General features: G+C 34.7%; 1 protein-coding gene across 1 annotated transcript in view; it reads left to right on the top strand.

Moving 5' to 3' along the window:
- Positions 1-2,259: 2,259 nt before the first annotated feature.
- Positions 2,260-26,012, top strand: part of LOC120347299 (zinc finger MIZ domain-containing protein 1-like) — a 40,438-nt gene continuing 16,685 nt past the window's right edge. Inside the window, exons 1-6 of the mRNA XM_039417211.2 lie at positions 2,260-2,951; positions 3,400-3,513; positions 22,356-22,461; positions 23,571-23,736; positions 24,175-24,571; positions 24,726-24,854. Coding sequence (XP_039273145.2) covers positions 2,835-2,951; positions 3,400-3,513; positions 22,356-22,461; positions 23,571-23,736; positions 24,175-24,571; positions 24,726-24,854 — 1,029 coding nt within the window. The 5' untranslated portion in view covers positions 2,260-2,834. The remainder of the gene's footprint in view (positions 2,952-3,399; positions 3,514-22,355; positions 22,462-23,570; positions 23,737-24,174; positions 24,572-24,725; positions 24,855-26,012) is intronic.

Raw genomic sequence — 26,012 nt, 5'->3', positions numbered from 1 at the left:
TTTTGTGTTATGAATGCTGTTCCATTAAAGACTATAAATATGTTGGCTAGACTATACACTATCGAAAATATTATTATAGTGCGTTATTATAATGTGTGCGTTGAATATTTAGTTGCATTTTTAAGTGCAATAAATAAAATATCAAACATAAGTAAATTGAATGCCTTTCCTAAAAGTTTCGAGAGTTTCTTGAGCCGTTGGATGGATTGTATTGACGAGTTTGAGCAATTTATAATTATATGTTTCACAAAACGTATCCGTTAGCATTCCGAATCGCCAATTTTTAAGAAGAAATATAGGTTTATCAAGTAAGAAATTGATCACAAATAAATGGAGGCTTGCGTTTGCTATACGCGGTGGCAGCGAGGTCGTCGATTAAATGACATTGAAAAAAAAAAATGAGAGAGAGCTTTGCGTCTGGTCTCTAGTCACGGTCGGTTGAACGCATAATAACTGCGATAATTCTCTCATATTGACACATCGACCCTAATTCCACGAATGGAATATTTTGTTCTCGGATTAAACTCGATCAGGAAATGATTAAACGAAAGCTAAAGCTAGAACTAGTAGCAGGCTAACTATCGCGCCATGATCATTATATTTATGCTGTTGTATGAAGACCGAAAATAAATTGTTATGATATTACGGGTTTGGAATATAATAATGTACTAATATGCGTAACTATATCACTATATTTATGTACCATGTATTTGTGAAAAATAAATCTTACAGATAAACAATAAAAATATACAGATGTTTAGAATATATAGAAACTAATAGGTTTGCATAATTTTGATTTGATGAAAAATTCTTCAAACTAATGTTGAATACTAATTTTCGAATATCTATTGAGCATTGATTGATTCATACTATTATCATTTTTGATTTGGGCGTATATGCATGCTTAAATTGCTCTAACCACCATGACGCTTCTTGCAACGCCATTAGTTTTCATTTTTCACATTACAAACTTTTGAACTACGAGTAATTTTGCTTCCGTTCTCCTAAATATGATGACGCATTTGTGTGGTTTGGTGCGAAGAAAAGATTTCACGAAAAACGCGCGCTCAAACCCAATACTTGTAGTTGATGCATGGATTAACTAGGAGTAGTATTTGAAACACCAAACTATATTCTCTTCCTGTCTCTGTCTTATGCATTGACAAAATATATATTTTCCGGTGGTTAAATATTACACTCGGTGCCGCTACTGTACAAAATATGACGCAATTTTGTGATGGTAGTTTTTGTTTTACAAATATTGTACAATATATGGAAGTTTGCACTCTTTATGATTTGGAATATTTTATTTATTATTCACGTTGTACGCTATGCAAATTGGGACATTAACATATTTTGTAAGAGGGAAATATCGACGCGCTGTCGCCATAGTTAAATCCCATTCGCGCGAGGGCTCTATTCCCCCGGGCTACCACAATTGATAATTTATAATCCACTGCTACTGTAGTCAGTAAGTGGGGTTTTGACAAGCATAGAAATTAGATAACTATACCAATCAATGTGTGGCCATGTTTGATTTTCATTTAAATACTCTAGTTGTCACATTTTCAGTTGCAGTCAGTTTTGAAAAGACAGAAGCGAAAACCGAAGTCGTATCGTTTACGTCGATGATTTCCTTTTTTCACGTCACTCTCGCCTTTTCGTTTACCCGGCTCGCTCACTCTCTCTCGATATCATCGAGTTTTAGTACCTTACGTTCGATGACTTGTATTTTCTTTTGTGCTCTATAAATCTGTACGCGCGACTAGTCACTTGCTGTCTAATAAGACGCGGTTTAACAATAAACAAAGAGTCGATGTAGTGTCTACAAGAAACAAGCTGTCCTAATATCAGTTAGTCGGACGACTCGCCGGGCGCGCGCGTTATTCCGTGACAACCGCGTCGCCGTTTCGCCGCTGATCGCTTGCCATCTGCACTTAGAGAATGTTTGTACACTTACAGCAGCAATAAAGTGATAAGTTTTATTATACAGCATTAAATGACCACAGTTTGATTACTGTATGGGCTACTTTTGAGCAAGCAGACTATTACAGCTCGATATGTTTATATACCGCTAATTAATTTATTATTAATGAGACAGTTCTTAGATTTTGAATATGTATTTGATTTTTGAACAGAAATTTATAGCATATAAGTGTTATTAGATTTTACTACTTTCTGTATTATAAAAAATGCATGACTCACCAGCTGGCAACTGTTCAATGAAAATGGACTTGATTGTAGATTTATTTTCAATGGGTTCTAAGCAGTACCGTATCTAAGCTCAGATTCTCATCATTTTCATTCAAGTTAACAGAGCTTTTGATTCATTATCTGAATTCATTTTCTACTCCTGTTTTGATTAATAGTATTAAAGCCATGCTTTATAAACATGATACATTTCATTGTTAAACCAAGAAGAATTATTTGACTTCTGTCATTGGTCTTATGTCTGTATGTATTTATAGAACTTATCGCTGTATTCCTATTGTTGTAACGTTACAACATATCATCTCAGTAAAGGCCCGACTGGACTGTAATCATTGTTCTACTTGAACGACTCTCCACGGGATTAAGTGTCGACGAGAATTAATTCGTATGCATGGGAAGCTTTCTGTGGCAAAATGGGATAGCTAACTAGCGCTGAATGCCTTCTATTGTTACGGAATCACACAATGCTAATTCTGTAGTGACGTAGCGAACAAACAAGATAAAAGGACATATAATAACATTTTACAAGTCGAGTGATTTAATGATATCATCTGTAGTGGTTCTTTGATTAATTACCACGTGTGGAGAATTTAAAAGGAAAAATACTTCTACAAAAGAGAACTATGGCCCACATGGGCGGCCCTAACTCAATGTCAAATGGCGGAATGACACAAGTCGCCAATGCCGAAGTTGAACGTCACATCCGACAAAACAACGAAAGACTTAGGTGTATTCAGCAGGTATGATTGTTTCAGTTAGTTAGTGTCATTCAATTTTTATATATTATCATGATCATACATATATGGGTAAATGCAATTAAAGTTAATGTATTAGCGTAATTTATTCGCCATCAGTTTCGGTTTTGGTACAGGTACGTATTTGAGCCCCAGACATTCAGGAGTTAAGGGTTTGTACTGGTGTAGCAGAAGAATCGACTTAGTGGTGTATATGGTATTTATTTGAAATATATTGTTTTTATTTGAACTATTTATGTAGTAAGAAACCTAGTGTATACCTACATCAATCAGTACATCGATAAATCACGCTTGAGTGTGATAACAGAGGACTACAAAAGTATTTTCATCGCTTGCAATTCCGAACTCGCGGTTGTTTCCGAGAGCGATCGTAATTTTTCTAGACAGGACGAAGTCGTCGTCAAAGTATAACTTGCTGTCCTTGAAATTTCAGCATTTACAAACGCCTGAAGGTTTCGATAAAGCCGCTAAAGAATTGCTGGAATGGTGTTCTGATCAGAGAGCATTTCAAAAAGCATTTGAACAGAGTCTGATGAGCTGTCTAACGGTACGTTCATTTTTTTCATAAAAAGTTTTCCTTCCTCTTATGCCGAAATTCGAAATTTGCTTTGCTGATAAGTACAATGTAATGAGCTTATTTTTCGAGTTACGTTGTTTTTTTGTGTAACGGTGACTTTGTCCGGTGTCATCAAAACGATAATGACATCATTTGTCTGATTGATAAAAGAAACTGGAGATTTTTGTCGTATCATCTTTTATAAAATACCCAACAACGATTGGGAGTTTCGGTATGAGGCATGATGTTCCATTAGTAAAAACAGGTGGTTTTTCCCCCTCAAATCATATAAGCCCCCATTTCTATTTAAAAAATCAAGGAACGTTTTTGTTCATCGTGCATATTTATTTTGAGAACTTGAATGTTTCTCTTTGTATACAATGCGTAAGACCCGCATAACTCTGTTAATATTTTTGTACGTATCGTATTACGTCATATTTGAGAAATTCACCTGCTTTGAGTCTCGGCGTACCGAGTAGCCACGATTTTTTTGTGAGAGGGAATATTAGATTGGTATATTTTAGGCAGTTTCGCAATTTTGATCGCTTTACTAAACCAACATACGTCAATTCGCATCTGGCTGAATAATTAATTTTAGAAGCACTTGAAATTAATATTTGCAATATTTAGTATATCTGTCTTTATCACATCACAATAAAACCATTCAAAGATTTCACAACACACAAATCTAATGCCTTGTGTTTATTTATAGATATAAAACCTATTTCTGATTTTAAATCATACGTATTTTTAACTCATAGCCCATGCCATGCAACCTTTTCTCTTATACATAACAATGCTTTATTTAAATACTACGCACTTATTACTACCAAAAAGCAAGCGTGGAGTCCATGGGTTTACAATATTTACCAAACTGCAATATACATCGATTTTACAACGTGCACATATTAGTGTCTACGCGCCGTAATGACGTCATCATAAACATGACAAATGATTCCGAAGGAAGTAAACAGTGTGTTTGTTATCATGCAGTAAGAGTTGACGTAGTTCGGAGATAGTAGGAGTGTAATTTTTGAGGTACATTATCAAGTTATCAAATACTTTCAGCTAAAATTTGCTACGTAGTTACGAGTTTTCGAAACAATCCAAAACCGTATTCGGCGATTCGAAAAACATATCCTGTATCAAATATATATCTTGCAAATTAACCTAATAAGAACGATTAATAAGATAATAAGAACGATTTTGTGCCATCACAACAATTTCCAAACTGTCGATGTCCTGCGGAGTTGCCAATCTGTTTGTTTGAATCGTGTGTTCTGCTGTTGTTTTTCTCAAGAATGAGTACAAAGGTACTGCGAATATTTGGTGACGAAGGAGGGATGACTGTATTGGATATTAATAAAAAATGTTGTTATGGCAATTAGGCCACTCGTAAATTCCACAGCCTACTCAGTCAGTGAAAGCAAATAACCAAGGATTTTTAACAATGTTGGAAATTTAAATATTCATTCGTTTAATCACGTATGTAAAAGATATTTTACACCTGGTACATTTTCACCTGATTTCTTTATTTATTTAGCCCTCACGGTAAAATTATTGAAAAAAACCTTTAACGTTGGATAGTGTTTATGATATTCTTTAATAAAATATAACTTCCCACAAAATTTGGGGTTAGGCCATATTTTGAGGTACAAATACTATGGGATTCACTTGGCTAGTCCCCGAACTCGTAATAGAACTAAAATGAATAAAATTTGAATAAAATTATGGCCTAACCCTAACCTGATACGCATACTACGTTCCGGTGTCCGCCATCTTGGTTCACATACTTCGGGAGTACCCAAAATTTTATTTACTCATCGCCCACGCAATAATTTCAAAATTATCGGTTTATGAGAAAATAATATCAGTTACATAAAAATAGCATTCAGAGCGATTAAAGTGTATTGTTAGTTATCGAGTGACACTATATTTAGAACGGTCAGCCGCTCTGATATTCGGGTCAAGTCAAAACGCCTGATTTGTTGTTTTATTGTAATCCGAATTTTATATTTGTCATCGCTGTGAAAATTACCTTCAAAATATATTAGTTTTTCACAGTTATTTGAATAATTAGTTACACAATCATGGTGACGGGCAGACCTAGGTTGGTTATTGTGTGAAAGACGATCATCGTTGTCCAAATTAGACGAAATATCATTACGTTATATTTATCTTACGTTATTTAGTATATCAATGAGAACGACAGTTATCAGTGTTTTGTAATTAAATTTTAAACATCGAACCCTAATTATAAAATTTTGTTCACTACATTCAATAAAATTATACTTCGGTTTCTTGTATTTATGTATTACATGGGTCAACAGAATTCGAATACACATAAAGGACAGTTTATGTCATTCATGTCCCTCATCTCCAATTCCCATTTATGCACATTGTGTTAGTGCAAGACAAGTTGAGCGTGAAGTTATCGTCTGAATTGTCGTTCAAATCAGTGCCAACACTTGTTGTATCGTTTATTATTCTCATTTCTTTGTACTAATATCGTCACGCAAGTGAATTAGGTCCTTTACTCATAAAATATTAACGCCGAAGACAAGGGAAATAAAAGAAGTCGGTTTTGTGGTTTTACTATTGTTATGTAAGCCCGAGTATGGCAAGTGAAAAAGGCGCGATTTCTAACATGTTTTATCACGAGTTTTGTATGGTCAGAGGTAACTAATGATGAAGTTTTGGGAGAACAGAATCTAGTTGTCCTAGCTCCCTCTACCACAGAATCGATATAATGTGTCTTGCTTACTCCGTCGTCGCAAACTCTTGCCATCCAACTAATGCCATTTGCAAAGCAGCACATCGAACACACATACGGTGATAGACAATAGTCTTTACAAACATGTATTCCGCTGATCGATAAAATTGCGAAGGAATAGCGATACTATTCATTGTTCAATGTTACCATGTATAAAAATTATTTTAATCATATTTTTCATGTGTGATTCGGAACACTTATTCGTTTATGCGGGTTTATGAACATGCTGGTAGTTATATTGATACCCCAGAACTATACCTGCAAAACTCAGATATCTGCGATTTTTGTAGACTTTCACTTTGTTATGTTATAGTTGTTGGGACAACGTCAAAACCATTGCGACTTCAAATCATATACGTGACAAACAAAAAATAAATATCAATGAATATAGCAGGATTGGCTTATAACTTGACTTTGGTCAAAATTACGGGTATATATATGGAATTTAGAATTAGATGATACTAAAATGGCGGGTATAGTGCGGATTCACACATTGTTGGAAGGTGAATCAAATTATGATGTCGCATTGCTTGTTTGTTGAGCTATGATGTCGGGACGCGAATATTTATTTTTCAATATAACATATGGATTTTAATTCTATATTGGTAAATGGTTAACAAAGTTGAATGATGTACCATACCCATATAATTGAAACTTGTTAATTATAGGTACATCTAAGAATACAAACTTTAAGAATTCTTTGTGATTATCGAAATAAAAAACTTGCACCTCGTAAAAGTTCGATTTTCTTTGTGTGAAAGATGTAATAATTTGGGAGGGTAGGGTACAACTCCAGTGATTGCACAAATTCTTGACCCTTGTGGATTTTTCTAGCAAAATCGTTGGCATCTAACTTATATATGTCAAGACAGAATATTGCGTATTTTTAGATTTAATTTTATCATTTGGCATTCAAGGTCAAATCGCGCGGCATGGCTAAAGCAACAAGGGGCGCGTAGATGCACAAAATTAGACGTCTCAGCTAACCGCAGACGGACCCAACGCGCGTCGATTTTTTGTTACCGGCAATCGACCGTGTCGCTGGTATCAGAATGCTATATACACATTCATTACAGATATTTAAAGTTAAGATTGATCTGCCATATTCCGTCGCTATTTATTCGTTCGCCATGTACGTACTAACGTGAACTGAAAGATCAGAATACGTATACGGTCGTCATTTTTTCTATTACGACACATTGTTGATTTTGCGGATGTCTTCTCAACTGTAGCGTTAAAAGCCTTATACGTTAAGTATGTTATCACCCAAAACTTTAAAGTTGACGACAAAGAGCCTACTTTATTGAGCAGTTTTATTTGATAATGACATAGTTTCTTACGACGAAAAAATAATGAAAAAACCATCGAAATGTTGTGAAATATCGAATATTTGCTAATATTATTTGAAAATGATTGGAGTCAAGTATGAGATAAGAGGTCATAGCTGATTAGTACGATTGAACAAACTCGAATATTCTCATAATCAAGTTTGGAATCGGTTCCACAATAACAGAGTACAGGTGTAACTCCGATACGAAATAAGAATGGATCGGGGTAATATTAACTTTACATAATATCAAATGGACCTGATGGATCACCTATATTGCAAATAAAAATCACATTTATCGAGATTGCTAGTTTAAAAATCCTATTATTCACTGATATATCATCATAATATACATAATGTTTGCATTCTTTCCATTTACACTTCAATTTTCTAATTGACAGTATTTGAAATTTTGATTTTGTCATTTTGTCATAATAATACAAACTTGAATACACTATTTTGTATGCAGGAAACAAATATGGGCTTAATTAGGTCTTCAGTCTAGCTGAACAAACCTTTATTCTAACCCCTTATCGACTATTTGAATCCTTGAAGGCAGAATTATATACAGTATAGCAAATAACGCCTGTAAATCAATGGCCAGTGGGAGCCGTGTTGAGCAGTTGTCATTCATAGGTTAAGAAATGTGGTCGATGTTTTGCGCGATTGCTATTTTCAATGAAAATTGATCGATTTCCTTTCAAAACTAAACAAAACTTGACAGATGTAGGAAAAATAACACGTAAAATAGTAGTTTTTCAGGGAAATCGTTTGGCGATAAACATTGATAATACTCAAATAACTGAATTATTCAAAAAACAGATAAAACTAATGTAATAAATATTTTGATCAATGACCGTGATATCGAATGAAACCAAAACCAGTGCAATTTTGTATAATTTTAGTCTATATTGTGATAATGATCCATTGTTTTTTGATTCGATGACGAACAATATAATTTAATGATGTCTAGAAATATTGGAAAATACTTTTCTTCACGTACAAGCATTATGCAAATGACATTGAAATTGAAGGGACGAAGAATTATATAACTTGGATAGTCAACGCGACATTACAAATTTTCCAAATCATTATGTATCCTGATCATCATTAATTTTATTTTTCATTTACATCATTAGTTGTATTGTGAGTTGACAGGCCGACCATGATCATTTGAATGTACAATCGTAAGAATTTTTTTATTGAAACAAAAGAGCAGAATATCAATATGAATGAAATTCTTACCGTGCTAGTTTCGTCAGGTATTGTGAAATTTCTAACACACAACATATGCATAATCTAGTTGTCGTGATACGTTTATACTAACCCTAATTACGATCGTTACAAATTGCCTTGAGCTAAAATACTGTCATTCGTCGTTCGTTATACGAGACAATTACGACGCATTAATAGCATTTGCAGATTGTCGTGCAAAGTTTCACTCGATTTTTTTCTGGCAACTTGGACATTATGATGCCCAAGTTCAAAGGTTTATTTAAAAAAATTCACTCCATTTAGGGACAAAATTCGAAAGATATGCTTAAGATTGACTTATGAGCATTATGAGATACATTAAATTTAAACCCACAATAAACCCTCATGAACTTCGGGCGGGAGGCAGTTATGCAAAATACGCGAAAAAAAAATAAACATCTTCCCACCCTGTTACATATAAACAATAAACAAGTACGGTTACACCAACGGATCGAATGGGTGTCAGCATTTTCAAAAATAATGGTCTAAATTTAGCAATCAACAATAAATTAACAATAAATTTTCATATATATTAGTTTTCATATTAATTTTCATATACCGTAAGTGTTCACAATTAATGTATTTACAAAAGTTTTAAATCATATCATATCTATAAATATATTTATAAGTTGAATGATGTATTTTCCATAACTGATTCCATACAAACATTATATATTAAAATTTATTCACTTGAAGTCCCAAAAATCTCACAAAAAACTAAAATTCATCTATCATGTGGCAGGTGGTATTGCCGTTAAAATAACGCCGGTTGCCGCAAAACGTCTCCGAACGCCAATTAACCATATGCTCAAGTCGCCCGGGGGTCAAGTCTTACGGAATAATATGCCTTTCAAAGAAAGTAAGCTGTAGCTAGTTAGCTATAATATATGACACCAAACATAATTTGTAGCTACGGATGTATTTTATTACTGGGAAAATTGACTTTTATTTATGTTATATTGTACTGGACCTAGCGCAGTAAAGAGTCTTCAAACCGGCTAAATTGGCATTTACGGTTGCCATAAAATAAGTCCATATACCGAAACTTGGGCTATATTATTTAGTACCCTAGCAATTATGAAGAACAAAATAAAAAAAACAAAATATGTCAAGTAATAAATAACCACTGAATACAATATTTCTATAGATAGGATACTATAGTGAGAAACAAAACGGCCCAACTCCGTGATGGTCGAAACCCAAATCACACCTAAATTATCCTAATTTAATATTGTTATATTTTTAAGTTAACGGTCAAGATTTCACAAGTCGAAACTTTCGCCTGCTAGCACAGTTCTAATCGAATTTTATGTTTCGACTTCAAAGACCATTTTTGTATTAATAGAATTCGCAAATAAGTCAAAAATCTGAATGCGCACTATATTTCAACCCATTGGACCGGGTGTACCCCAATTGATTTTACGTAATGAAGCTCTAGTGTAGTACAATCTTTTCTATTTTTGATTTGGCGTTAAACTAAAACTTTTACAAAGCCAGCTTGATTTTTTTTTACAAAATTAAATAAACATTTTTTTGACCTCCGTGCTAAACATTTTCTTTTTATCACTTAAAAATGGAATGGTATTTCCTGCCGCTGACATAATGTTTGCTTTGGTTTGTCGGTATTGTACTTTGTGACCCCGACAGAAACTTTTTAACGAAATATCCATCTGATGATTGACCATGTATATGCAAAGGATATATCGCGCTCCAAATGTACGGAGAATATGTAGATCATACTTGGAGATGATAGAGTTATGCATAAATAATTTTTTAGGATACGGAGTAATGACTTCGCTAATCTACAACCGGCTTTTGTGTTGAGAGACATAGCAAATGTCAAAAGTTGCCTTTTTTTCTTAAAATCAATCTTTTTGTCATTCGTTTGCACATGATTTATCACAGGCCAAGTATAAACACCAACCAATTAATGATAAACTGCCTTTTTAGATATTATTAAATAAGACTTGGGTGCGGGTTAGCAATTTACACGGTTTATACCGGAATCTATAACTCAAAATACAATAATGCCTTTGTGTCTTTGATGCTCGTTGTCCGTGACAATTATGCGGAATGCGAATATACGCACGACGAAATTTGTTTGGAACTTAAAATTAAACAAAATAATAAAGTAATAGAATAAAAAACGAAAGCTTTTTCGACTAAAGGGTGCTGAGATTATCCCGAAATTTTTCTCTCCTGAAGTTTTTAGTGACGAGTCAAAAATCTCGATTCAAAAGAAGTGTTCAATTTATTTATTCGGACTTTCACTCAACGGCCATTTTGAGATTTTATCAAGTTTTTACTAAGGGTGACACTAAAGTAACAATATTCAGTAGAATCGAAAAAACTGTTCCGTAATCATCTTCATTATTATATGACGACACAATTGCCTTTTCGTCACATATCGCTTATATTGAATATCTCCTTACACAACTCATGTTATTTTATGCTATTTTATGCCACGTTTTCACACCATCCTGGATTAGGCAAATTCTACGCAACAAATCCTGTCTGTGACGTCACTATAAAATTAAAATGCATTGGCGTTTTGAATTAATTAACAAAATTTTTTTCTGTTAAATATGGATAGGTAATTAAATAATTGAAGTGTACCGACTAAGAATAAAATAATAACAGGCGCGATTTACGAACGATCGATGTATGAATTGATCTGAACAAAAATATTTCGGACCAGGTGGAGAATAAAATACAATGAATAAAAAAAATTGTTGTTTTCGTCTGAGTCTGGTGTAGCGAGGGTGCTGAGATTAAATATTTGACAGTGATGATGATGTATAGCAGATGTAAAAGTCTTCTTGGCAGGAATATTCAAGCCCGACATCCTTTTTAGTCGGGTCAACGGCTGGTTGCGGCATCAAACTCGAAATTCCGCAGCGATTAGCCATTTTTGTACCTTTTTAGGGGTGTTAAACGTGTGTTGAGCTGGTATCAACAGAATTCGATTTCAGACCTTGTCAAAAAGTGACGCATGATGACCTTTCTTAGGATTTGTTGCAATAATATTTACTCAACTAGAATAAAGATGGAAATGTTACGGATTTATTTTGTTTTTACTCACTTACTCACCAAGAGTAACCTCAATTTTAAATGGATGATTTCATCTTATTGTAAATTTTTATTGTTCTGGTTAATGGCAAAGGTGCATATTATATAACCCAAAGTAAAGCTAGTGCTTAACGCTTGGTATTTTAAGAATATTTGTGTTATGTCAAAATAAAAAAAATAAATGTCAAACGTTTGCATTTTTTGGTATGTGTAGTCGTTCTAGGCCGCGATTCCTTTTCTCCGCACGCGATTATCGAGGGACTCATCCCACGAAAATTTGACATTTTTGTCACTAACATAAAAACAATTAAAATCGTAAGGAGGCTGGGAGTCAGAAATGAATGTTCATTGTTTTTTCCATTTTTCTCGTTAATATGACAGCAAATATCGTTTTGCATCAATTGCAATATTCTTTCAAATATCCTATTCGCTTGAAGACAATAAATATTCTAGCTAACTGGTTTTATTGAGCAATTCCACTTTTTAGTAATATTACCATCGCATGTGCTAGAAGACGATCAACTCATTTGTTTGGCATACAGTCAAGTTTTGTCTGCAGCCCTTTCTTCACTCAAGAAATTGGCCACTTGCCACATTTTGGATTTTCAGGAACCCCACAAAAACGTGCTCCTTCCTTGAATAACTGCCAATTGATACTTGCAAGGTCATTGCCGTGTTCATCCCTAGATATTTCGTTCCCCCATATCCAAATTCGTTGTTTCGCCTCATTTAAAGTGTCACTACTATGTAAGTCAACCTTCACCCCGGCTTTCCGGATACACTCGTAAAGTTATCCACACATGAAACAGAAATTAAAACCAAAAGTTTTTTATTAAATCTTGCAAATCATTAAATATCCTCATAATCTTTAGGCTCATCGTGAAGCAATGGCACGATTTTGTACAGATTTTATAAGTCCTTTATTCCCTGAATGCATTATCGAGAAAATAGCAATTTTTATTCAAGTAAATAAACACTGATTGTATTGGTCGATTGCTTACACGTGTCGAAGGGGCTCAACTTTTCGGAAGCCTGCTGATAAGACAGATTTTTTTTTCAAATAATAACAAGATTCACAAAAACTATTTATTTATGCTTATTGATTGTATACTTTCGGACAAAATGAGTCAACTCTTAAAACTCGTTATTTGTTTCATCCGTTTTGTCTGTCATTAATTTACAAATTAGAAGGGGTTAAGCATGGGACCCACGAATCATGATGAAAGACGGCCCGGGGATCAATCGTCCATGTATGTATTTGATGAAGCATTATACAGTAAATTCCGAGCGTTAAGTAGGTGTGCAAATCGCCCATTCATCTTTCAAATTATTAGTCACTTTGGGGTTTCACTTTTAAAATGTGTAAATGAAGTTAAGTGACTGTAACCTGCTTTATAATATTATACCGGCAAAGGATATCTACTTAATTATAATACCACAGAAGGCAAATGGCATGATTTGCTTAAAAAAAACTAATGAAGGTATCTCGACGGTGCTTGATATGATCGCAGCAAAAAAGCTGGATATTGTAGATATGTAATTGCTTCTTGTTGTTACCCTGTTTTATAAATACGACTGTTAATCAAGTCGAAATGTTAGTTATCACATACAAATTGGCTGATAGCTCCGAATGTTTTTCTTTATAAGTACATCTCCTCCGAGTTCGATGCGCTTTGACGATTTTTCGCAGGTCAATTTGGGTGGCAGAAAGTAAAAGGCGTGAAAGGGGAGCGAAAATTACTCGAAAATTTGTTGCCAATGTACCGTGCAATCTCGCTCCAATTCTTTCATTGCAACGGTAACTCGTGGAATTAAAAATTCATCGAGTTCATTTGTTAACAATGTAACAATGTACCTTTTGCAATAACTGTTCCATGATTACACTGGGCGGAATAAAACTTAATATTTGCGATGTTGTACTCATTCCAATAAATATTTTCCTACAGTGTTACATGTAACCAATTGTGGATCGTAATTCATAGAACGATGCTAAGATAGAATAGAACAGAATTTCAAATTCCCACAATTATTCCCAAATAATTATTTCACAATACGAAGAAATACTTCAACTACTACATCGTCACGTGTATACTGTCTAACGAGCCAATTCAGTCAAAAACTTTGAGCTTAATATTGAATAAGTGTAAACCATTATTAATTCCAATAATGCAAATAAAGGAAAGGTCGTTCATACCTAAACGTACTTGATCGATTGTAATACTTTTATAAAGACTCTTTACCACGTGATACAAAAATATGCGTATATCTGAAATCAAACATCACATGATTTGTGATTTATACTTCGGGCAGTAACCGGAAACAATATGATCGTTTGGTAAAAATGTATCTCTCTCCTTCAGCCTATTAGCCTTCCTGATAGAGACCATACTGAAGATGAAGTTATTTTTTTTTTTATTTAATTAAGGAAAATTTATGAGCAACCATAAGAGGATTTTGATCCCGAGTTGAAGATCATTTTTGGTGTTTTCAGATTGGTACATACTATCGAATCGGCACTTATTCGCTATAAACACGTTTATAAATATTCTCAGACTGTGGTCGAAACAAGAGCCATCTGCAGTTCATACGTTTGACAGAATACCTCCCTACGACACAATTAATGCTTATCAAGCGCTCAACTCTTTCGTAATGGCAGAAATATTGTTGCAATTGGTTTTCACAAATAATATTATACAATAATTACCAATACAAAATCATACGGACGTTTTGAAAATGGAAGATAAAACCGCTTTGATCCAAAATCAGACGAAACTCGTGACAAACCTGCTCATGGGTCACCAAAATTTGTTTTTTTTTCTATTCAAAACCATGGTACCGTGACCAACCGTGGCTAATGGTCAATAAGGGATAGCCACATTAAAGTGACCAGACACTTGTTATTTTGCACCAAATTATTTACGACTCATGGGCCATATACGTTTGTACGAATTGGGTGATTATTTTCTTATCATTCACGCTTGGTATGCCACACAATCTTATTCTCCTAATGTTCCGCTTAATATTTGGAAATATGTAGTTTCGGGTGGTTTAATCTAGCTATCTGCGCCGGAAACTAAAAAATCGAAAATGGGTTTGTCGCCCCCAATTTTTACAAACGAAAACAAACACAGTCGCGTGTTAATGAAATCGAGGCATCAACGGACAAATACTGCGGTTCGCCAACCAGGCGTATCCCCCGCTCATGGCACACCGTGACGCCATGCCTTGTTCACAATGTCACGCTTGAAATATTATAAATTTTCCGTGATAAATTCGTGTTGGTGTTTTCCTTTTTTCACTAAAATTACAATTACTTTCATTGTATTTGTAACACTATCGCGTGATTATAGAATCGCGAAATATGTCATTGTTTGAAGCGTTGAGGAAAAGTTATAAATTTCCAACAATGGTGTAATATTTGTGACGTCACAAAACTGTACGAAGAAATTGCGCATCCTACAAGAAACACTATCACAATTTTTTTTCCAAAAATCTGATACGCCTTCACGCCGTGCTTGATAATTTCACTCAATGAAAAAGTAACTCGACGTTGGTGGCATTCACTTTAACACATATTATACATTCTTCTAACACGCAAGGTTGCTTTGGACACAAAATAATAAGCTATTCAAAGAACCTGTCAAACTATTTATCTTGCATAATATGCAGTCGGACCAGCGCACATATCCTACTTTATCGACTTTAAGCCGATTCGATGATCACCTTTACCCCGTTCGCTACACGTTTTTGCCCCCTTCACGGCTTAAATAACCACTATTTCCATCATATTTTTTATAGAAATATAATTTCATAATACGGTAATGAAATTACGAGTAATTTGAAAGCCTTTTTCGGTTTATTGCCAAGTACGGTTCAGACTAAATTTCCAATCTCAAGTTGAGTTTCATTGGCATTCGACAGACATTTGGATGGTCCAGATTAGCGAACTTTTTTGAAATTTAATGGATTTATAGATATGAACGTGAATAAAGTAAACACAGTTCCGTGTATTACGTAATTAAACTGAAAATTTTATGTAATATCAGTACATGAAACGAAGCCGCTTTCTGTTTCGATTGTCGAAACGTTGATTTGACAACAGACACGTGCACTTTAATTATTACTAACAATCATGCTCAGTTATGCAAATTTAAATTTGTACCAGTTTCACATATTTGTAAAGAATTGTGCGCATCTGGAATCTATTTAGACTCTAAATAATGTGATATTAAAAATAGAAAAACTGTTTATTTTACACCGGTTCATCACAGTGATTATATTTTGCTTTTGGTTATTTATGAAACAGCGGCGATGTTATTCATGGCGGTTGCTAGTTCGTTTTACAACCAGATCTTAGAAGTTTCAATGATATTGCAAGTAGGTCAAACAATCAAGAACCTAAATTATAAATGTAGTCATTGCCGCATAAAACCCATTGGGGTTTGCGGTCTTATTTATGGGTAAATGTATCTAACACCACCCTATCATTTTGCATTCTGTGAATACCTTTCAATCAGTGAGCGTGTCGGTTAAGGGCTTACTTTGTTCCCATAAAAGGGCGGATTAAAGCACTTTCGGCAATCCGAAAAGTGAGAAAATGAGTATTCCTGACTTTTGACCTGTCTATCTCAGATTGAAGGTCGAGGTTAATTGAGCAATTCCAATAGAGTTGGCATTGCTTCGAGTACATCGATGCAAAGTTGCAGTTAATAACGAAAATATGGTGAAATTTCGTTTTTTCATTACAAATATATATGCACTACAAGTTTGCTACATATTATGAATTTGTCTTCATATTTAAATGTTTCCATTTCCAATTGAAATAACATTACAAAAATTCAGAATATTCTATTATTTAATATCAAAATACCGAGGTTATATCAATTTGTCGATTGATTTATTAAACCGATACAAAGCGTGTATAACCTATTGTTTACAAACATTTCCCCGCTTTGGCAAGCAACTCAACAGCTGTCGATTCTAAATGCGCTCATCTCGCTAAGTAACAGCTAACATTTGCGACAGCGTCCGTCGCCGATGGTCTTTAGGGACAACTTCGATTACCGACCCGCGTAATGGGTTGTATATGACCCTAGCCGCCTGTAATCCGATCACGACACTAACGCTCTTCAGATCGTCAGTTACATAAGCTTTTAAAATCATGCAACAATACTAAGTCTAAGACTACTGAATCTTGTTAACCACTTGGGTAATATGTAATTGAAAATATTGTGTTCATTTTTTTATCGAGGGGTGACCGACCGCCGGATCATAATACTCACCAACCGTTGTGGACTGATTTTGGGTAAAGGGGTATTGTCTATACGTAACAAGCCTTGTTATAGGACACCTGTATAGGACTGTGAATGAGCGTTAGCATTATTGGCAATCATTCGTTCTTATAACTTACTAATTACTTACTCAGCACTGTTTTTGATATTTCAACGCGGCGGTTTCGTATTTCAATATGATGATTTCTTTTTATCTTTGTACCTTCGAACACCATGTTCTTTTGCATCGTCGTCTGCAACTCCGAGTACCACGGGTCCCCAAGGGAATGGCATTCTGAATCCAAACGATGTCGCGATTTCTATGACCCATGAGGCCTCTTGATGTACCCGCTCCTTGCGTCCGCACCCGCGACATGTGACGTTTCTAAACCTCAAAGTAAAGCAAAGTAGGCTTAATGCTTTTTAGCGGTAGGACATTGATATTAGTTTTATCGTCATAGGTCGCTACGGTCTAATACTGAGTATAACTTGGCGTGTCATTAACGGTATAAGAAGTTAGAAAACATTGCCTATGCTTTTTATAGTTCAAATTTTGTGTTATTGCTAACTTCTGCAGTGCGGTTGTATGATTTAAACCCGAGTATTCATTTTGTCACGCAACAATCCATGGCTCATCCACTCTTTAGTCTTTTGTAGTCCCACCTGCTATATAACTATTAGTTACATTAAAATTTACTGAAATCTGTTTATAGTTTATTCACAAAAGACACATAACTTCGCCGTACCCACGAAGGCTTAAGTACCCCTTTTTCAGCTTTTGCTTTTACTTTTGTTTTTATATGATTTTATGCTCTCGAGTTGTTGACTTTCCATAACTGCCTCGTTTGAGTGATCGATCGCGAAGCTTAAAATCGCGGTTTTTGCCACCGTACGGCCCAAATATTTTTATTGAAGTCAACTTAACCCATACGCCTACCGCGTGATGCGACAAAAATCGTGATATAACATGTATTGTAAAATAAAAATTCTGCTATTTTACTTTGAATTTACAGTAATCATTTCAATCTGTAATGTCGAATACAGCAATGTTGATTGTTGTTACTTTTTCAATCGTGGTATGCAACAAATATCATTCTGAATATTTCGTTTATACTTGGTCGTTCCAGATCTAAACTAATGGTTTTATTTTTCAATTTTTTCTACCCCATTACATTAAAACGTAATGTATAGTTTTCGTTTATACACTTTACAATTCATCTCAATTGATAGTGTAGTTACTTCAACACAGGAAAACGAGAAATTTAAGTGACCAAAACGATAGAGACGATGAAAGCTCATAGAGATTAGTATCAAATTCGTTTTATGACATTTTATATGAATAAACGATCGGCTTTGGCACTTATGCTTAGATTAGCTTGTCGAGTTGAATTTGCTATCTGATCGGATCGTGTGTGATACTTAACATGTTATGTCGAAGAATAGTGATCATGGGTTCGATTCTCATTTACTCTCCACAATCAATTATCACCAAACATTTTGTTTGGGGTGATTCGTATTTACACGTAGTACTAGTGGAAAATTAGACCGAATGAATTTTATTTGTAGTTTTAAATATATTAACAGCTTAAACTCGTATTTATTAGGAGATGCGCCAAATTCATTAATATTCTACCGTTGTGCATATGCAATAGGCTGATAAATTACTATGCAATATTATTCAATTTGTTGAGTTTGTTGATATTGTATATTGCGTAACTTTCGTAACAAAATACAGATGTTTTGAAGACATTTTAATAAGAATAAAAAGACTTGACTAACAACACCAACTCCTAGCCAACGAATTAAAATTCCCATCTCAGATAATTGTTATATCAAAATAAGTTTGATCGAACTATAACTCTAGTTATTAAGTTTGAGGTTAACCAATCATGATCAAAACAAATCTTTGTAAAAAAAAATCATATGCTAATTTGATGGTGAATATTATATTAACGAGTGTCTCCTGTCAGCATATGCCTGTTGTTTATCAATGTGATCTATTATCTTGATAAAGATTAAAATCATTTCGTTGGTTTTATATCTTATCATTGTTATCTCTTGCGTCACCATCAGTTTCATCGTGTTCTTTTGATCCGTCCAGTATGTGGAAACGTGTTGTTAATTTTGTGATCTGTTTATGTTTGTTATTTAGCAAATTGCCACCTGTGAAGAGAAAATTATAGGGTAAAAAGGATTCAAATGCCACTGTCTCATATCTTGATACAATTTGAGGCCATCATGTAAAACATTTACACTTTGCTTTTACTTTATATTGATTGGGAAATTTTTTTATTGTTGGATTCACTTATTACGCATTACTTATCAATTGATATTTCTGCACCCCGACTACTCATTTTTAATGTTGTGCAATCCATATTTCTATTAGACGTCTTTTAGTCATGATCGAGGCTTGATCATCACCTCGTCCAAAAGTTTAATTTTTATCATGGACTCACAAAACAATGCTGTCTTAAGTATCAGAGACACTCCATTTGGAGGCATACGTATGAAACACTTGACACAAATTCTGTTACATTTTACGGCTTAAGTTACTTGCAAGTGTTTCAGACAGTTGTTAGGCTCAACGAAAGATTCAAAACTTCTCAATTCGTGTAATTTCTCGTTTTCACTTTCTACTCATCCCCTCCAAGAATACAATTAGTTTATTCGAGTAATATTGTCACATTAATGTGTTTTTTCACATGACATGTGAAGTCGTCAATCACATTCAAAGCTCCAAACAAACAAAATTTTATTTTTGTGTGAATTAAGTGAAAGTAAAAATAGAAAATAAAGAGAATATTTGATTTTCCCATGGATAAGAAAATGGGAATATTTCAATATTGAATGAAAAATTTACTTGTGTGTATAACTCTCCCACGTATCTTCAGTGGGGCATTCTTATGACGATTTGGGGTGTAATCGCTCAAATAGGAGAAAATAAATGAGCCTTCAAAATAGAGAATCACTGTATGTTGCGCTTGTCAGTGTGGCAACTACTAGGCAAACAAGCTTTTGAAACATTTAATTTACAGTAATTGCTTTTCGCGGTATTATGAACAACATAATACAACATAATTGAAAAGTTGTTGCTTCCCAAGCACAAATGCCAATATCTGTTGTGATACTCGAATTCGAGCTGGAGGAGGCAACCAAAGTTTTTTTGTAAGTTTGGGCCGAACCACGATTTTATTAAAACAAATGAACCTGAAATTTGAAATATCCTAATTAAATAAGTAATGTTCCTTATCATTGGAAGCGTATGTGATATGTTATATAAAGTTTGAATTTTATGTGTGACAAAATTACGATTCGCCGATCTGAAACTTACACTGGGCCAGATTCAAAATTCTGAAAAGTAGTGTGTGTGAACTGGCAGGTTATAGTTGCAATTTCGTCACTCTGCTGTAGGCTAATGTCAACCCACATAACCGCAAAATAATATCATTTTTTATTTGTTTACGAGATCCTTTAAGTATTTGACGGTAAACCGGTGAATTGCCCGAAGCGCCGGATTCGCCTTTTATGTGTCGTTGATATGTATGTGCAGACTCGACATCGCAACATCGTAAAAAAACAACTTAAAAAGTTTAACGATGTCGGCTACCATTTTAAATAAATATATCCTAATGTGCATATACATTAGCTTAGGATATCCGTTCACACTTATTAGATATTCATCGTTTATAACATATTTCTCACATTATCTGCTGTAAATAAGGTTCATAGAAATTTTATGCTTGGAAAGAGCTACCGCATCTTCTTTATTCCGCGTTTTAATATGGTCAGACCCTCGAATATATTGGTCCTATAGTTTTGACGTTTTCAATCCACATACCGTCTTAGAATCCGACTGTTTTTGGCCTCGTTTAAACATAGAAACCTCATGTCACAATGTATACTTGTTGTGGTCGTCAGCGTTCATGTCGTATCGGGTTGTGCTAGTCTGTGAACATCATTTCTGCAATAGGAATTGAAAGATATTTGTTTATTGTGGTTACGCATGCAATTGAGTATGGATTGAATTGCCCCATGATTATTTTATATCTTCTGAGGATTTATGTTTCAGTTGCATTTAGCGAAAATTATTTCCATAAAAGATGTCTCGCGAAAACACTCAGAACAAGTATAAAAAACTTTGCCATGGGGGAGTATATAAAAAATATTTGTATTGTATAAATACAGTATTGTAGTTTAAAACGAACAAAATTAAAGATTACGGATAATTCCAGAATTAATTCCATACTATAAGAATATAGACGTCGCAAGGGTGGGTTTATACCATAAATATTTCATACGTTTTGCTGCCATAGCATACAATGTATATGAGTGACGTTTTGCGTTGCATTACCGATGAAAGATACCAGTGAAACTATTTATCGTACAAGACATAATCTTTTTATCTGCCCAGCTTTTCACCTGTGGCATAACTAAGAATGCGGGTGGAACTTCGGTGTGGTCACACAGGAATTATTAAACAGAAATGATTTTAATGAACTTGACTTTACCACAATACTATCACTGTTTAGGACCGACCCATCGTATTTTCGTGGTAGTTTGGTTTTCTACGGAGTGGTGATCGGAAAATATTGTTGGATTGACAAAATGCAGATATATTCTAGTTGCCATATTTAGTGTCAAAGTCAAAACAAATCTTGGGGATTGCAGCATCGCAGTTGTGACATATACTTTAGATAACGTATGCCAGGTTGTGGAATTTGATGCCACGGAGTAATGTCTCGCAAAAAGTTCATTCTACAGGTCCAATCGAACATATAATCTTTAATCCGGAAATAAAAGTGGTTTCTTTGCGATCATCGCAGCACCAATCTCGGTTAAACGATATAAAGAGGGAATTATGAGCTAAGTTTATCATGAAACTTTATTCAAATTGTCGCTATATATGCTGTCATGTCTTCAGGGCATAATTTCGCCCGTTGTCAGCTAGGAAAGGCAATTTGGTTACCGCCGTTTGTGTACAATCACATTCCAGTCACCTACTTGTCATTTCACTCGTTTTCAAAGTTTTAATAAATGTCAAAAACATTAATTATGAATCATTATTTCGACACAAATGAGAAAATTAACTTTAAAAATGTTAAAAAAATATCGTTAACGTTGTATTTCTCGTTCTTTACAGGTCATCAGTGAGGTGGCAGCGAAACCTGGTTTTAACTTGAGTCTGGGATATCGATTATTGGCAATATGTTCAGCTAATCGAGAAAAGTTTTCACAAAAGTCGTCGAGTGAGTACACATTCCATAATTGCCTTGGATTGTATTACAAATGACCACAACTAGATCTTTATATTCACAAATTTGAGCGATGTCCGACTGTCTAATTTGAATAAAAAACACTAATTTAATATCATGCGAATTGGTCTCTTCATCCATACTTTCAAGAATACGGACAACAACTTAAATATTAATACTATTATCATTATTTTGACGTTGTATTCAAAGAGCCACGTACACAGACATATAGAGCATTAGGTTTTCAAGATACACATAGCTTTTAAAATATGACAACTCTTTATAATATTAACGACTGTACGATATTTAACATGGGGTGCAAGGTTAGTTTCGCTAATACGTCAGGCACAAATTAAGCCATCGTCTACCTCAATAGTGTCTTCAAGATGGTTATGTCCTTTGAACTATAAGTGTCGTATTCTATGCTTGGATCTCTCCTTGTGTGTATTAGTACTCATTTGATGTTGCTTGCGTATCGATTTTTCCAAACAATCGATTTTCAACTCGGCTTCATGTTAAATGACATATTCGCAAAAACTTTGGTATCGATCGATAGTAGGTGGATATAATATATTATGAAAATTAGATATGGCGAACAAACATCGATGTTGAATATTACTCAATATGATATTAGTCTCCATTAGGGTATAAGAGCTTTTAGACGAAAATTACATGAATATGGGAAGTACTTTCCGTGAATAAATATGCCGGAGAAATATTTGATTAAAATTTGCAATCATTTTACTTACTCTGATATAAGAATATATTTTCTGAATATCAGCCAAGCTAAGCCTTCGAGCAGTTTAGCAACATGAATTCTAGTGTTTAGGCGATTTGATTAAAAAAATATCCGATATCACTACGGTAGAAAACTCGCACTATAATTAATCTGTTCTTACTCGAAGTCTGGGAATTTCATATTAGAGAATCATTTAATTTACATATTTTGTATTTATTGCTCTATTCTAGATTAGAGCAATCTAATATTACGAAATTGAAATTAAATTTTTAACCCCCTACTGTTTTAATATACACAACCCCGATAACATTGTGTTCTATGTTCTATTTCAATGTTAAAAGATTTGTATATTTGTTCACATCAGATATGTTACATTATTGGTGTGAAGAACTCGGTAGATCATTGCTGCTTCAGCACCAAAAAACCCGACCAAACGATGGAATGAAACCGGCAGGAAGCCCAGCCCCAGGATCTAACATGCGGCGACGTACCTGTTATTCTCGTGGCGCCAGTATGGGTCCTAGAATGGGGTGAGCATTTTTGAATTCAAATTTCGATGCTACAAACAGAGCTGTTGAACTAAAATTTTATATTATTGTACTTCTATCGCCAGGAAATGTGATTAGCGTCTCGGCTCAAATTCACCGTTGATTTCCTGGTTGTGTTGACTTGAACTGTTCGAGTATCGCTTCAATCGTTTCTTACCAACGCGTAATGCACCGCAATAATTTCAATGACTTTGACGACAAAAACGCCGCTTAGATATCAGTGTTTAAAAATTCATTCTAGAGAAAAACTTGCGAACTTTACCTTCTGTGCATTTCATACGTTTTTACAATATAGTAAATCAATTATTGTGGTAAAAAAGCTAGCAGTTATTTCCGGATAATACGATAGTGTAATAATTTTGATATTCTGTATCTGATAAAAAATACCGACAGGCTTTAAGTCGCTAAATTCATTTTTAGGTATGCAGACTCGCCTGGTTGGAACAATGGTGATCCCGGTCTCAACTCCGGTGCGATGCCTGGACCAATGCCACAAAGGCCTCAACACCATAGCGTTTCCGTGACGACCACCGTATGGGGTGTGACAAACACTACACAGACCCCGCCCATAAGAGGTCAATCACACCCTCCTATCAATCAATATCCTATGGGACCTGGATCTGTTCCCCATTCGCGTCCTCAAAACTCTGGTTACCATTACCACTCTCAACAGAAGGCGGGACCTTATGGTGGTCCTGCAGCATACCAGAGACCCGACTATGGGGCGCCTATGAATGGCCCGCATCGTGGAATGCCGGGACCTGGTTATGGCCCGAATACAGGGACTCATCAAGGACACCACATGGGACCCGATACGGTAACTAAACACACCTATTTGTTAATGATTAATGGTTAGTGATGGCTGAAACCAATTATAATTCAATGTTAATAAAATTAAAGTCGAGTTTTCGATCATTCAGTGTTGCTGTAGCCTAAACGGTTTGTGTTTAACAACTTTTTCCATTTTTCAGGGCGATTATCCTCCAGCCGCTGCCGCCGCTGCAGCGGCAGTTGCGGCCGCAGCAGCAACCGCTACTGCCACCGCTACCGCGACACTGATGGTCAACGATCAACAACAACAAAATGATATGTATGATCAGGTTAGAGACATTTATCTACTCGATTAACAAATATATCATATATTATCATATATTTTCCAAGAACAATCATATGGACTAAATTAATATTTAGTATAATTGAATTATTACTATTTTTTTGTTGCTGTTGATAAATGGACCATTTCTTTATCAATGTTATAGATATCGTTGAATAACGAAAAAATAATGTATATTTTCCAATTTTTCCTGTTAACATTAGTTTGTTTATCTAAATATAATTGCCCTATTACCCATTTTTTTTTTAATCTTTGGGCCTTCCGCGTTGACGTAATTTCTCCCACAATGACGTGTTCAGATCACCCATGTTGTGATAGGAAAGTAAACAATGTCAAAACGCTGACTCACAAAAAAATATGGGAAAATTCTAGACAAAGTGAACTAAAAATGTCTGGTAGTTCTTTCGGCCATTTTCAATTTCTAAAGTCTTGCGTAATTTACCCTATTATTGATTTTAATTGTGAAAGCATATGACTAGCGATTATCCTTAGTTGAGAATAATAATAAAACAAGAAAGCAAAACGCGTTGTCGGCTTGCTCTATATATCGCAATCTTAAATCATTGCTATTACATAATTATTGGTCACGAAGTGTGCCGATGGATCATTTTGTTCTTGTTGTTGATTGTGGGGTTTTTCAAGTTGTTGGAAAATATCGCTTTTCTGTACAACTAATGGACCAATCGCCCTCAGATTTTTAGTGCTTACAGATAAAAGAAATCGCCAGACGGCCATCATTTTTATACACCTTTTTTTCAAATTCCCTCCGAGTCCGTTATTATACCCGAAATATTGCTGCTTTATTTTAATCAAAGGCCGACCGCCTCCGTATTGTTTGATTGTCTTCTTCATACTCGGTGCTTTCGGTTAATACCGTATCGGTATCGATTCGCGCGACTTTCGTATCCATTTATTTGAGCATCGTTCTCATATTCTGTTCGAAATTTAATGACATGTAGCTGATAAATAAATAATGTTATTATCATCAATTAGTAAGATAGTTTGAAATCATTGCTTCAGTGAGCACAATTCTTACTAGTATCGTGAGGGTAGGCGCAATGGAGTCGCATCTCTCATTCAAAATTGTCATGTTATTGTAAGCTTCGAGCTGAATTCCAGAAACTCCGTTTCAAATTTCACTTTC

This window comes from Styela clava, chromosome 11 (assembly GCF_964204865.1).
Source record: "Styela clava chromosome 11, kaStyClav1.hap1.2, whole genome shotgun sequence".
Taxonomy (NCBI): Eukaryota; Metazoa; Chordata; class Ascidiacea; order Stolidobranchia; family Styelidae; genus Styela; species Styela clava.
Note: the sequence above shows the minus strand (reverse complement) of the source record. Positions and strands in the feature narration are given on the sequence as shown.